Source organism: Vigna umbellata, chromosome 1, assembly GCF_029865625.1.
Source record: "Vigna umbellata cultivar VRB3 chromosome 1, Vumbellata_1.0, whole genome shotgun sequence".
Classification (NCBI taxonomy): domain Eukaryota; kingdom Viridiplantae; phylum Streptophyta; class Magnoliopsida; order Fabales; family Fabaceae; genus Vigna; species Vigna umbellata.
Window position 1 is genome coordinate 93,529,929 of NC_142165.1, and position 15,320 is coordinate 93,545,248.

The following is a 15,320-nucleotide window of genomic DNA, read 5'->3' on the forward strand; positions in this document are numbered from 1 at the left end:
AAAATAGTTAAACTCTAAAAAATATAAAATATCCATTATCTGACACAATTATAAGTCTATTATATATTTACAATATCAAAATATAAAGAACCTAAATGTTTACATAAGATTTCTCAAAATATATCTATACAACATCGTCTACTCTAATTCATATATATATATATATATATATATATATATATGATCCATTACTTTCCAAAGTCTGCTCAACCAACCAAGACGTCGTCACTTTCTGCTCATATTCATTCAAAAACAAAGAAACACACAGAGGGGTAAGCTAATGTAAAAAGATCGTACAACTCATCTCATGCAAAATTAAACAAACATCGTAAGCATATCATGAACATATACTTGACGATCCGAATAAAGTATGAATGTCGAACTATGGCGAGTTATGCATTTGTGGTGGCCTCTACTGTTCAGCATAATCATTGCCAATGGATTTCACCATGTCACACACACAATGTTAGTCTGTTTCGCGTCTTAAGCCATAATGAAACACCTACACCAGGACCTCTTGTTACTCTCACCACAGACATCACTTATGAATGATCATTAAAGTGTCAAGATAACCCCCAAGACTGAACTTCCTACGTTTATGCACAACTTGAAACAACCACTTATAATTTCTCCTTAGAATTTCTTATTCAATTGCACCTTAATACATACCTTAACCTCATTCATAATCCTTAATAACATTTCATAAACAAATTAAACATGTCATATTATACCAATCAATGCCTAAGATAAATCACAAAAACCAAAAACATGAAACAAAAAAGAGAGAAAACCAAAGACACTGGCCCTGAATGGCACATCCTTGCTGATGAGCTTCATTTTTCGTGCAAACCTAGCGCCTGAGCTTCACTCCCTATAGGTGAGCATTAAACCTCTCGGTTTTCTAGTGTTCAAACTTCGCTAGCTGTCGTTGAGCCCCACACCAGAAGAGTAAAGACCTCTAATTTGACCTTAGTTGTTCCCCATACTTATCTAAATGATTGAAAAGGCATCCTAGAAACCGTGAATGATTTAAAAACAAGTTTATAACTCAAATTAGATACACTAAACCAACTTGACTACTCCAAATTACCTAAACTCACTTTTACACTTTCTAATACATAAATAAACAACCTAGGGGTCTAAACTAGTTAGAAATGACCCAACAAACTCACTTCTACTTCAACACATAACTACTATATTAAAATTTCACTTGCCAAAACCACTAAAATGAACCAAAAATCATACAAAACACACCCTATTAGCTACCACCCATTTCTACATCATATTTTTCCTATTTGAAATCTCAAACAATTTTAAATGACCCTATAATAGACCCAAAATCTTAGTTCTACGTTCCACCCATTTAACCTTTACTTCAAAATCTCACCTATTAACACCTCATTTTTAGACCAAAAACTACCTATAACTCGACCTAATTTCCATTTCTCAACAACACCTTAATTGTATACCTTTAAACTACACCACAATAACACTCACATGATTAATCAAGTCTAAAATAACATCATCCAAGGTATCAAGCATCAAATAGTTAATTACACTTATTCAAATCACAATTAACATTAAAACAAACAGTCCAATTTCAACTAAGTTAATATAACAAACTAACAACCACCAATCATACATATCAAATAAAAATAAACCAAAGAAAGATCACTAACTTCCCATACCCGATCGGGAAAACTACCACAACTCTACTCAGCGCTCTATCTTTATCTCAACTGAGGAAACTCTAAAAACACCTACAAACCAAAGAATCGTGATCAAAATAAGTCCTTAGGATTATTGGTCGACAAAGAGCTAGAAAAAGAGAGTAGATGACACATGTGAGAGATTATAGTTATGTGTGTCTTAAACTAATAAGTAAAGAAAAATGAACATAAACTTACTTGTTTTATCAAGAAAATCGATTAGTAGAGAATGGAGAATTCACCGCCGTAATCTTCTAGACATTTCCTATCGTCAAATAGATGAGTTCAAAGTTAAAAGTTTTAGAAAGAAGAGAAGGAAACTCAAAAAACAAAATTTTAGTGAGATAGAAAGTGTTTTAAATAATGAAACATATTTTATAAAATTTTATTTATATTATTAAATTAATTTAATATTAAAATATTCGATTTAATTATTTTAAAATACTTATTAATTTTAATACTCTATTTTCTATGTTCTTACTTTCTCTCTTATTTATGTTAATTGAATAAAAGAAATAAAATTATGACATAAATTTAAAAAATTAGTCAATGCCTTCTAAATTCATGTAAGCGTTTTGACATGATAATGTTGATTTTACAATTTCTTTCTCAATGTGTTTTTAGGATTTTTTTTTTCTCTCTGCACCTTCATACTTTCTTTTCTTGTAATATATATATATATATATATATATATATATATAAACAAAAGAGTACTGTTGATTTTCGTATAAGCCGATTGAAGTCATCCATTCTTCAGACTCCTTTTTTTCAAAGTCTTTTCAAACCAATTTATTCACATAAGGATAGTAAATATATTAACGTAATTACTCACAGATAAAAGTTAAATATTGTAAATATTTATGAAATTGTTTCTGTTTAATCAATTTTAAACACCACTCATTTGCTCTGTTTCGGACAATACAATGTCCATTTATAATTCATAAATAGTCACCCAAATAGAAATAGACAAAATTAATCCGGTAGGGAATTTATTATTTATTTGAGGGAGAAATTAAGTTGGTATCAATATTTTTATTCATTTTTCAAACCATTTTATTAGCTTGGTTCAAATGATTAAAATATTACTATTTTTTTAATTCTCTATTTTATTATTTATTTATGCAAGATTCTTTCATGGTTATCGAATAAAAGACTAATTTTATATCAATGCGTCATAAAAATATTTCTTGATTTTTAATGAATAATTAATTATTCTGTTTAATATTTAGTTTTCAATAATCATCACCTATCACATTATGTTTCTCATCAATTTTTTCCCTAATCCATCATAAACACGAATAAATTAAGACACTAGGAAAAACAATTCAAAATGTTAAACTATAATGTAAAGCAAAAAGAACAAATGCTTCCTGCACCCCCAGGTTTATATTAGTATCTAGACCCTTTATAAATAAAATAAAGGAAGGTGCTTTATTATAAAAGTGAGTAATTGATTTGAATCTTTACAACTTAATAAGTTATTTGGGATATGAGAAATTTAGACATATTATATATTAAAATATCCCAAATTTTCATAACATTCAACTAATAATACAAAACAGTTAACTCATTGTTCATTTATTAATAATTGGAAGCCAAGGGCTACGCAAAGATACTTTTTAATAAAACAAAAAAACTAAACAGAAAAAATAAAATGGTGCGATTATAAAGCAGGAGGTGTGAATATCATGGATTTTGTGTTACAGATTGACTTGCTAAAACTGTGCACTTAGTAAAGGCCCAATACGGCCCACAAGTTCAATCATATATAGTAATCTCAGTTCTTCTGAATGTTTAAGAGTGAGTCAGAAGTAGAGAATAACATAAAGAAACTAGAAAGAAAGAAATTAGAATGGCCACCTTAGACGAACGCCCATCTGCGAAAAGGTGGCTTCCTCTTGAAGCTAACCCAGATGTCATGAACCAGGCATTCTCTCTCATCCTATTTCCTTATCATTGAGCGAAATGTTTCAATCATGCCTTCAATTATGATCGTTTGTTCATGGAACAGTTACGCATATAACTAATTTTGCCAAACAATTTCTCGCTTTCATTTTGGATTTACAATTTTATATTCTATTTGGTAGCGTGCATAATTTAAGTGTTTTCTTGGATGAATTACAGTTCCTCTGGGGTCTTGGCCTTCCAATGGAAGAGGCAGAGTGTTGTGATGTTTTTGGCTTGGATGAAGAGCTTCTGGAAATGGTTCCGAAGCCAGTTCTTGCTGTGCTTTTTCTTTATCCCATTACCGCAAAGGTTAGTTTCAACTCACGAAACATGTGAGTTTTTCTTTTTCCAATTTTTATTTCTACTGTCAAGTCATTTTCATATCTGTTGTTTCTGATTTTGTGAGTTTTTTTATTTCCTCTTATAAGACTGAAGAAGAAAGGTTGCAACAGGAAAATGAAAAAAAGGTGAGTGCCTGAGTGGATTTGTCTATTTATGGAGTCTTTTCATCTGTCTGTGACTGTTCGTTTTCCCTGATTCAAAGCATTCCGCATTTTGTTTGGACTGTAGGGTATTATTAATTATAGATCGTCTTTCAAGCTTAATTGGTTATTTTATTAAATAGTGTCCAATAAATCTTAATTTTAGGTAGCATATATCATATAATTGAATTTTTAACTGCGTGTCTATCTATGAAGCACCTGCATTGAGTAGAGTTTTTTTTGTTGTTGTTCTGCTGTAGGATTATAGCAGTAAAGTGTACTTTATGAAGCAAACCGTGGGTAATGCTTGTGGTACGATAGGTCTGCTTCATGCACTTGGGAACATAACTTCTGAAGTCAAGCTTGGTAGGCTTTTAACAATCACAGCCTCGGTTTAAGTTTATAGTGTATCAACCATTATATCTAATTAGTTTGTGTTGCTCTTGTTGATATCAGTTGAGGGGTCCTTTTTTGACAAGTTCTTTAAATCTACTGCCAGCATGGATCCATTGCAGGTATTTTATTTCTTCCAACCCAAAACTTATCTGTGTTTCTCATATTTCATAAATGCAAACAAATGACACTAATAATGCTATTTGGTATTTTCTAACTTCCGTGCAGCGGGCTGCCTTTCTCGAGAATGACAGGGAGATGGAAGTTGCTCATTCAGTAGCAGCCACTGCTGGCGACACAGTGGTACTTTATTTGTTAAATTTAAAGCAACAATAATTGGGGCGGTATGATCTGATGTAGAGGTGAAACAGATAACTGATGTAGTAATGAGGAGAGATTCAGTTTGGCCTTCTTATATTCTAGTTATTTGATGTTATCATTATTCTTTGGCAATGATAAATAGATACCAAAGTTGGGACTTTTACATAACACAGTTTTAATTTGTAGGTTTTTTTATAATGAGTAGTCTTGGGAATTAGATTTATTATCTTGAAAATCTTAGTTGTTTGTTATTATCATTATTCTTTCAATATGATAAACTGATATTTATGCTGGGACTTATTTAACATCCTTTTTTAGGTTCTTCTGTGATGAGTAGTCGTGGAAATTAGATTTGGGCTTTTACACTAGAAATTTGAACAAATGTTGAATTTAAGTTGTTATATACAAAGATGTTTCTTTGAAAACTAGTCAAATAAATTATGAGAAGATACCAACCCATTGTAGTCAAACCCTGCTTCCTACTTGGATTTTCCTTCATTTAAGTTCTATGAATTACACACAGGGATTTAGCTTTATGAGCCAAAAAAGGGAGCTAATACATTTATTTTTACTGCAATGTGCATTATATGCCAATATTTGATGCAATTGATTAAAGAGTAATAATCCTAATCATATTTTTAAGGGGGTTTACTTGGTCTAGTTGCTTAGTGAGATAGAATTTGTCAATTGGCTTCTATTTGGTGTGAGTAACATGGTTTTTTTAAAGGAATTTTTTTAGCAGATACTTGGTGGGATTGGATGCTTTGCAACTTCTGATTCTTTTTTGTATTTTATTTTTCATTTTTCTGTTATGGTTCCGTATCCTCCAATTTTTATTTGTAATTTTCTCCTCGTATTCTTAATGGCTTTCTTGTGGGCAAATGTTGGTGCAACAATAAGGTTGCTTCCTTATGATGTGGAGGTTACAGGTACAAATCTTGGAAACTATCCTTTACGTTGTCTGGTAAAGGCTACGTACATCTGTGCTCCCTAAACCCCATTGTGGGCCATATTTTTCCATCCTGATGAGTTTCTTCATTGATAGATAAAAAAGTGAAAATTATATAGGTCAAAAGGAAGCATTTTTTTTGTATATGTGAAGAAATGGTTAAATCATCTTTCGATGCAATTTAGTGTGTGGATGGAATAAAATGAATGGAAAATATATCTAAACTGCAAGACCCATTAATAGTGCTTAAAACTAAAGCACCTGCGTTGGATGATTTTGAAATTTTCACCGAGGGTTTTAGGAGATATAACTATCAGAATGATGTCATACCGTGAGGCAAAATCTGGATAATATTGTAAATATAGATAACAACCCTCTCCACCTTGCAACAACAAAATTGTTTCTTTCTAACTGTTTCCTTTCTTGTCTTACAACTATTTTACATTACAATGCAGGCATCAGATAATGTGGACACTCATTTCATCGCCTTTGCCTGTGTGGATGGTAATTTTTTATGTTGATAACTGATTAATTTTTTTGTCTGTGTTATGTTCATAAAAAGAAAAATTTTATCAACAACACCACTATAGTAGGCAAAGTAAATGTCTAAATCGTAAACCAGCTATATTAAAAGCTTTATGTATGATCTATGTATGATCCTATTCGTGTCCAGTTGAATTTGTTGTTCTCCTTTTGCAGTTGCAAAATATTCATCTGATTAATTTCTCAGCAATTGTATGATATGCAGGTCAACTGTATGAGCTTGATGGAAGAAAGTCAGGACCAATATCTCATGGTGTATCATCACCAAGTACTTTGTTGAAGGTAAATTTCTTTCAATGTCAGGGCTATATTTCTATTGATGCTTAAAAACATGTATTTAGCTAAAGGATCTGTTCTAGTTTGCAAATCCTAGTAAATCTTTTGAATTTTAAATGACGGATGAAGAAACAAACACAAACTGTAAGTGATTATGACATTGGGGCACCCAAATCTTAGGAGAAAATTTACAGATAGCTAGTGACTTAAATATGAGTTTGTAAAGTTAGTTAACAAAGAGGCTTCAGAAAGAAATTGTATTTGCTATTCTGTGAATACCTAATTTACATGAAATAGGCTAAAGCTTCCCTAATTATAGATAGGTGATTACTTTTAAAGTAGCAATCATCAATCAAGATACAATTCAGAAATTATCATAAACATACAACATTTACAGCTACTGGCATTAAGCACCACCTCCAATGATGACCAAGAGCCTCTCCAACATTCCACCTCAATCTGGTGAATAGATATTAATCATTTCTAGCTTACCATATATGAATTCAAACCCAAATGTTGACAGGCTTTGTAAGTCCTCATGCATCATGGTTCCATGATATAGAAGATATTGATAGTTTGATAACCCATAAAACAATTTCATATCTGATATGATTGCTATCAACTTTGACATGCTTGTTTGATCATTCTGGACAGGCTTGTGAACCCTGCTTGTTACTGATTCACTGCTACTTCATAGCTTCATAGACCTTTTCTAGAGAGTGTTAGGTCATGTAGAGCCTCTCAATCCAAATTAATGGCCATAAACATTTTACGATTGCCACAAACTTAGCATCCGTACTTCTCCCTGCCACAAAGGAGATTGTATTTTTCTTATCCATGTAACAAGGTTTCCCCATACCTTTGTGCTTGTGCTATAACCTTCTTCCCAGTTGTGGACTTACTAACATCAGTTGATGTAGCTCATTTAGATTTTGCAAACCCTTCGATAATTCCTTTGCCTGAAGTTCCCATGGGATATTTCAACTTACAGTTGGCTGCCTCTAGATGCCTTTCAGTTGGACAATGCGCAAACTAACTGTATGCTGTAGATGATATTGGGCCTTATAAGTGTCTAATATATCAAGTTCCTTACAACCTTCAGCTCTATCCCCAGTCTACTAGACATTCATCTTTGGATTTTTGCTACTAATTTCTCTCTACTCTTTAAATGTGTTATGGCTGGCGACTTTTTTTAGTCCCTTTTTTACAAGTCAAGGACAAATTTCTTGAGTATAGCAAGCAGCTAATATAGAGTTTATTAATGAGAACTGTCGTAAGACAGCTTCTCTTCATAACTTTTATCTGGAACATTGAGGAATAGAGTAAAACCATATCATAGAATACTCACAATTAACAATATTACAGTTTAGTTTTGAGAGAAAAGGGGGTACGTTTATGACCGAACGGCCTTACAAAAATACTACAGAATTTAAACTTTACAAAACGAAAGACTAAACTGAACGGTTCTTCAAGCTAACTACAATCGAACGGTGTACAAAAAGATATATACACAAACCGAACGGTCATACAGTACTATGTACAAACCGAACGGCCCTAATTTAAGAAGATGGGGGCTCCTCGCTCAGCACTTGCTCCAGGGAGTCTTCATCGCCTTCTGCTTACATCCAAAGGATGATCATTGCAGTGAAGAGAACGACCGAACGGACAGGGAAGGACAAGACAGAAAAGTAGGGTAAGCTAGAGTAATTTAATTAATCCATACAACACATTATTTAACAAAGATAAAAACCAACAAAGAAAACAACATATCAACCATACAACCATCATGTACATGTTTCAGGCAATAATCGAGCACACAACAAGCAAAGACCGACCATGTAAACTTGACCATTCGGATTGTATGAATTGTGTAGCTAGACGTTTTTGCACCCAGGTGGTGTAGTAGCTGGGATACCCTCAATAGCTGCCACCCGAGGTAAGTCCGTTATGTTGTCGCCCATCTCACCCTATGGACTAGGACCTCCTGCCGTTCTCACACATGAGTTACTCCTCTCTACTTGAGAATGAGTAATCATAGAACATCAGGATAAACGACACTTAGCATGACCACATTCATACTTTACCATTCATGTGACATTCCGCCTTGGAATTCTCTTCCACATTACTTTAAAGCATTTTCATACACATATTATATTTTTACTCATAACACCGAACGACTCTGTGAATGTTGGAGACCGAACGGAAGTACTGCTTTAACCTATGAACATAACCAAACGTTAAACCCCTTAACCCTTTTTAACTTACACCGAACACTATTGGCTTACGCCGAACGCTACTGGCTAAGACCGAACACTATCGCCTTAAACTGAACCCTTACAATTTATACCGAACGCTACATACAAGACTGAGTTCTCTTCAAAAGTCCGAGTGCCAGTACAAACCGAACACTCTTCAAGAAGCCGAGTGTCAGTACCAACTGAACACTCTTCAAGAAGCCGAGTGTCAGTACCAACTGAACACTCTTCGAGAGACCGAGTGTCAGTATAGACCGAGCACTCTTTAAGAAACCAAGTACCAGTCTAAGACCGAACACTCTTTAAGAAGCAGAACAAGGTCGAACGGTCAACACTAACCATTTCAGCGTTCTGAATAATTCTGCAGAACTTTTGCAGAATTATGAACAACACCCAACATGACCATTTCTAAACACTTTGGCTAACTTCTAATCCTCAAAACTTGAATCATATATCAATTCACACCTAATTAGATATACTTAAACTTCAAAAACACAAATCTAGAGAGTTTCATGACAGATTTCACCTCCATTTACACAAAATAAGAACCCAAGGACCCAAAGTCAGATTTCTCACTTCTCATACCTTACAGAAGAACTTAAAGGCTTTATCAAGTCTAACTAAACATGCTCAGACACAATTCATTACCTAATTTCATTTCTAGCCTCAACTTCTCAATTTCACTCATTCACTTTCTCCAACCAAGAACAAACCCAACACTATTTTAGCAGAAACCAAACAGTTCACATGTCTCGGTCATACACACAAATCAGCAACACAATCATTCAATCATACATGCATACATTCAAACAACCAATTCCAATACAAAAAACGTAATTAAATTACTAGCTTCCCTTACCTCGAATCAAAGAGACCACTTTTACACGGTTCAACCCGAGAACTTCTACAACAGCTACAATTTCTGGTCGGTGCAGCGAAACCAACCGAAGAAACCAAAAGAGAAAAGACTCAGGAACAAATGCAATAACACATGCAAGCCGATCAATGCTTGCATGCACAGAAAACGCAGAGAATTCACAGGAAGAAGGTTCAGACTTTACCAGCTTCAAGAAAGGATTTTGATTGATGTAAAGTGAAGCCCTTGACACCAAGAGTGCTCAGGCACCAACTGATTGTTGATCAGAAGAAGAAGGAAGGAGAAAATTTAGAGAGAAGGTGGAGAAATATAAGGAAGAAAGTAGAGAGGAGGAGGAGAAAATGTGTAGAAGCTTGGTGGAGAAGAAGGTTGCAGCAGGGAAGTGGCACGATTTTTTCAAAACCCCAGTTTAAATACTGCTGTCAAAAACCGTTCGGCCATTCTCTTACTTACACCTGACTTCCACTCTCTGCACGTTTTCTCGGTCTTCACAAAGGGTGTGTAGATGCAAGAGCTTTGGCGAAGAAGAATTCTCTAGCGTCCCATGTCAAAAATTTCTTGTGACAATGGTCTCATTGTAGTAGCGCCTTCCATGGATTCCATTTTCTATTTCATCATACTTCAACTCTGATTTTTGAAATCACACCAAAATTGTGCATGGCAAAGAAGACGTATAAAAAAAACTGAAATCGTATTTTCCATGGTCGACTTTAGTTCAAAAGTAAAATAAGTCGTACTTGACATGCAATTTAGAAACAAATTGCGATTTCTTTTCGAAATTACACCAGAATGGGAAAAAACAGTCTATTTGTGTGCGAGAGAGGGTTTGAGATATCATTTTTGTCTTTGTATTTTACTTTCTATCACTAAATGGAAGTTTCGTTCAAGTTAATTGCTTGCCCACTCACGTCAAATCCTACAAAAACCCATTATAAGTAGTATCCTTGGTGTATAATTTTTTCTCATAGTTCTCCACCTTCATCAGATTTTATATAGCCTTTTTCTTTGTGCTCCATGTAGTCAAATTTGGGAGGGCTGAAACTCATTTTCGACCCTTGGAGATCCTAGTTATTTGATCATGTCTAAAGCAACTGGGTTTACTATCTTTCATCTTGCATGCTTCTTTCTCTACTAAACTATTTTTAGTTAGTAATATGTGTATCTAAATTTACGACAGGATGCAGCTAAAGTGATCCAGAGCATGATCCAGAAAAATCCAGATTCCCTCAACTTCAATGTCATTGCAATATCAAAGAAATCCGGGGATGGACATTAAGGTAGTTTAATTTGGGTGAAGCAGCTCTTGATGTCATCTGCTTTATAATCTTCAGTAATCTGCAGCTTTATTCACTTTGATTTTATTTACGTTTTTTTTTTTTTCATTCGGACGCCTATCAAGTTGAGCATCTTTCTTTTCAAAGCGAGTAAATTTTATCTTAAAAAACAAAGTTTGACATTGAAGCTGTGTTTTTACTGGCGTTTCGATTTTTCAGATTTTTCTTAAAATAAGCGTAATGGCAGTGACAAAAATTTTGAGACCAAATTTTAGAATAGGATGGCTTAACAAATTGTTGTTCCGGCCCTAAAAAAAATCTGTGGCCCAAATTTTAGAATAGGTTTTGAGACCATTTAAGAGGCTTTTTCTTTTAGTCCATCTATATAATCACTTTCTGCACCTCGTTACATTCGAATATATTAAACAAGTTTTTTTTTATTACACATTTGAAAGTTATTCTAGAAAAAAGAATTATAACCAGATACTGAACAAGTAATGACGAAAATGATTCTTTTAAGTTTTAATATGTTTTTTGGAAATGTTTTCTAAAATATATTAAAAAGGTTCATGGACTACACAATTATGAAAAATTATATTTCAAAATTCTGAGTAGCAATACGGTGTGAACGTGTTAAATTATGTCCAATTACTCAAGAAAATGCTGAAGATATGTTTGTTAGGTTAATTTTTTTTAATTCATTAATAATGGATAGCCAAACTAGGTATACATTATTTATGATCTCGTAAATATTAATTAGTTGATATCTTGTATCACCTAAATTTGTGTTTAATAAAACACATTACTCGACTCTGGTCTATATACCATTTCTGTTATCGTTGTTGTTTGCTTTCTAATTGAATACAAAAGTGATAAAATTTTGTCATAAATCTAAAAAATGGGCCAATGCCTTAGAAATTCATGTCAGCGTTTTTGTGTGATACGGACTATTGATTTTTCCCTTTTCTTTTTGCAATGTGCTTTTCTATACTTTCCTTTGTTGTAATCAAAATATAAAAAAAATATTGTATGAGCTTCACACCCATCTTTTTTTGTTCATTATTCGTTTTGTTAGAAGCCTATGAAAGCCATCTATTCTTCAGAGTTAGATTCCTTTTTAAAGTCCTTTCAAACCAATCTATTCACACGATTTAGTTACTTTAAACTAAATTTAACCGTAATGAGGAGTGTGTTATGAAAAATATTCTATTTGATATTTAAAAGTTATTTTTTTCTATCTTATACACACGTGTAAGGATAGCAAATATATTCACGTAATTACTCATTGACGAAAGTTAAATATTTTCAATATTTAAATTGTTTCTCCTTAATAAATTATTAATATTATTTAATAATTCTCGTTCATATATTATTTAATAACTCTTAATTATTCAGTTGAATTGAGTGTTATTAATACTAGTCCCATCATACTTAGTAAACTCCCACTAATGACAATAAAATCAGCTATTCTCGCTTACAAAATACTAGCATAAACCTAAATATTTTTCTCAGAAAATGTGCCTATAGTCTGTTCGGTTACAAGTTGAAATCACCAACGTAAAAGAAATACTCGCTTGACGTTATATTTTATATTTTTGGAGTATGTGAAATTGAAAATGGATATCGAAACATGTACCACAGTATAGAAATGGTGATCCAAATTCTCACTGATGCTTTTGTTTCCGACATGTTTGTCTCCGATCCAATCGCTTCACATCACATTAGCCGCCATGCCATACCACTTTTATGTATATAATATGAACCTGCTCTGGTCGGATACTGGCTAGGACTGTGTGTGTACATGTTATGTTATGCTGTGTTGCAATTATTGAACACCTTGTTTTCCTCAGTCAGCTTTCTCTCATATGACTTTTTATAAAAGAAAATCGTTCCTCGCTTTAACAATGGTTGAAAACTCATACCAGAAAAGTGAATGTCAAAGTTTGAAAGTCCAAGGTTGAGGATAAGGTGCGACATCTGCGTAAGGTCTTGCATACTGTGTCGTAGAAGAACACGTGCGGTGCTTTTCACAGTTGACGCAAACTTTCCTCATCTTTGAACCTCAACGATTCTCATTATTGTGTACCACAGTTGTCAAAGACAACACTGTTCATTATTTTAGAACAGTGCAATGTGAAGAAGTCATTACAGCTTATTCAAAATATACTTTTTATTTGAATATTAATATCTTTTAACATGTCTTGGTCCTGCTTACACGTGTCGTTTTCACGTCACGTGTGTTAGTGAGTGTTGTTTTTGTCTTGGCTAACTCTTACTTTTTCGTTTATAAACAAATGGGTGCAACGGTACGTTAGTGAGACCTGAGAATTCATCTTTGAATTGAATTCCGAAATGCCCTCAATTATTGTTTTAAATTAATATTTCTTACGCCAATGAATGTTGAACAAAAGGGAGAGTTAAATATAATAATTTGAACGGTGTCTGGTCTCTCAAATCATAAAATAAAATATTAGCTTAAATAGCTTTTCATAAGACAATCCACGTGGAAGTGTGTAACACAATATTTCTCATAACATTGTGTAATTTACCATGAACAAAATCCCAACTTGAATATATGATGAGCAAGAAATGTTAGCTTAGCTACAAGAAATTGGAGGTCAGCCTTTCTCTTGCAAGCTATGTCTAGTATGAGATTATAGACAATATGTTTGTCTCTTAGGACTACCTAGCTAATAAAATTATAACCGATTTTATTACACAAGCTTATCAAATGTGTAACTTTTTTTCCTTATTCATATATGATATAAGTGAGACATTATGTAACTTAACCCTGAAATTCAAAGAAACTAAAGTTTTTTTCATTTATTCATTCCACACAAATATATATTGTGTTCAACATAATTATATATTGTATCAGTGGCTCTTATTTGTAAAATAAAAAAATAAACACAATAACAAAATACAACAATTTTCTGTGGAGAATAAAATTTACACTTGTAAATAATTTCTTAAAGTAAGTGTGGCTCATACTTACTTAATTTAATTGTTCTTAAATTGCTTCTCTTACTTAAGTTAAGTTTCTATCATTTCAAGCATTTTCTTTCTTTTTCCTTTATGAGTATCTCTGATAATCTTGTCATTGATAATATCAATTTGTATATGTAATAAAATACCTCATTTAATTTAATTTGGATAAGAAATTCAAACCATAAATATTTTGTTTCCCTTTAAATCATATTTTTCTTTTAGAAACTTATTCCTTTCTTAAACTAGAAATATTTAGGGGTTGTGTTGTCTATTTCCCTCAGCAACATACTAAAATTTGAAGTAGTGTTCTTATTATAGTGATATTGTCATCAACTTATCAAAGATTGAAATATTCGAATTCTATTTCAAATGTTGACTCACAATTAGTTAAGTTTTCTATCGTTTTCAATTAAGGAGTTGTAAAATCATATAATCTACTTATAAGACATGCTATATGTTTTAATGCTATTAAGATGCCCAGCTGGTTTCTGAATTTATATGTTTCTATTATTTCTAAAATTTTCTCTTATTATTTTGTATAAAAAGAGTTGGGTGGTATGACTTCATTGCTGGACTTAAATTGGGTTACGTGAACTCATAAGTAAAAATTGAAAATGGATGAATCTAAAACAATATTAAGATTATAATATTTTTATCTAAAATATAATTAACTTTTAATTACTCTAAAATTTCAATTTTATTGTTTTAAACTAAATTCATATGGTTACTACCGAGGGCGGGCAACCGACCGGGAAAATTGGGACAATGCCGAGCTGCTGGAAGCAAGGCTAATTTGTCCGATCGGGTGTCACAGGCTGATATGTCCGATCGGATCTCTTAAGCACAATATGTTCGATCGGGCAGATGTATAAAACTGTGGACTGAAGACAACAGTTGAATGCTCATGAATGTGTATTTAATGAGGTAACGGTCATTGTCGAGTATTTAAGGTGTGCATTGAAAGCCATTAAGAGGTAAATTAATGGGTAATATTCTCTGAAATCACATAAATAGCAGTCAAAGGAGAAGGTAAACTCTCTGTTCTTTGATAGAGAAAGACCGATAGGAGGAGTGTTTCCAGACAGAGATAACAGGTGTTTTTTCCTGTGCCATTCAGCAGAAACACATATTATTTTTCTTCAGTCTTGTTTATTTTCTCAATTTTTAATTTTCCATATTTTCGTATTTATTAGAATGCCTTGATTTAATCGTCAATAGGTTCGGTTGGGTCAATTATCTTCAATAAAGGAACATACTGGACTTCACACAAGTAATTTCTTGTTATGTTAACTCACTATTAATTGAA

The 15,320-nt window shown here is 32.9% G+C and overlaps 1 protein-coding gene across 1 annotated transcript; it reads left to right on the plus strand.

Annotated features, from left to right (window-relative positions):
• Positions 1-3,505: 3,505 nt before the first annotated feature.
• Positions 3,506-11,213, plus strand: LOC124847337 (ubiquitin carboxyl-terminal hydrolase 3-like). The gene is made up of 9 exons (XM_088104817.1): positions 3,506-3,636; positions 3,834-3,965; positions 4,085-4,123; positions 4,399-4,504; positions 4,595-4,653; positions 4,760-4,834; positions 6,257-6,305; positions 6,550-6,626; positions 10,930-11,213. The coding sequence occupies exons 1-9, from the start codon at positions 3,562-3,564 to the stop codon at positions 11,026-11,028; spliced, it is 711 nt and encodes a 236-aa protein (XP_087960943.1). The 5' UTR covers positions 3,506-3,561; the 3' UTR covers positions 11,029-11,213.
• The last annotated feature ends 4,107 nt before the right edge of the window (positions 11,214-15,320 follow it).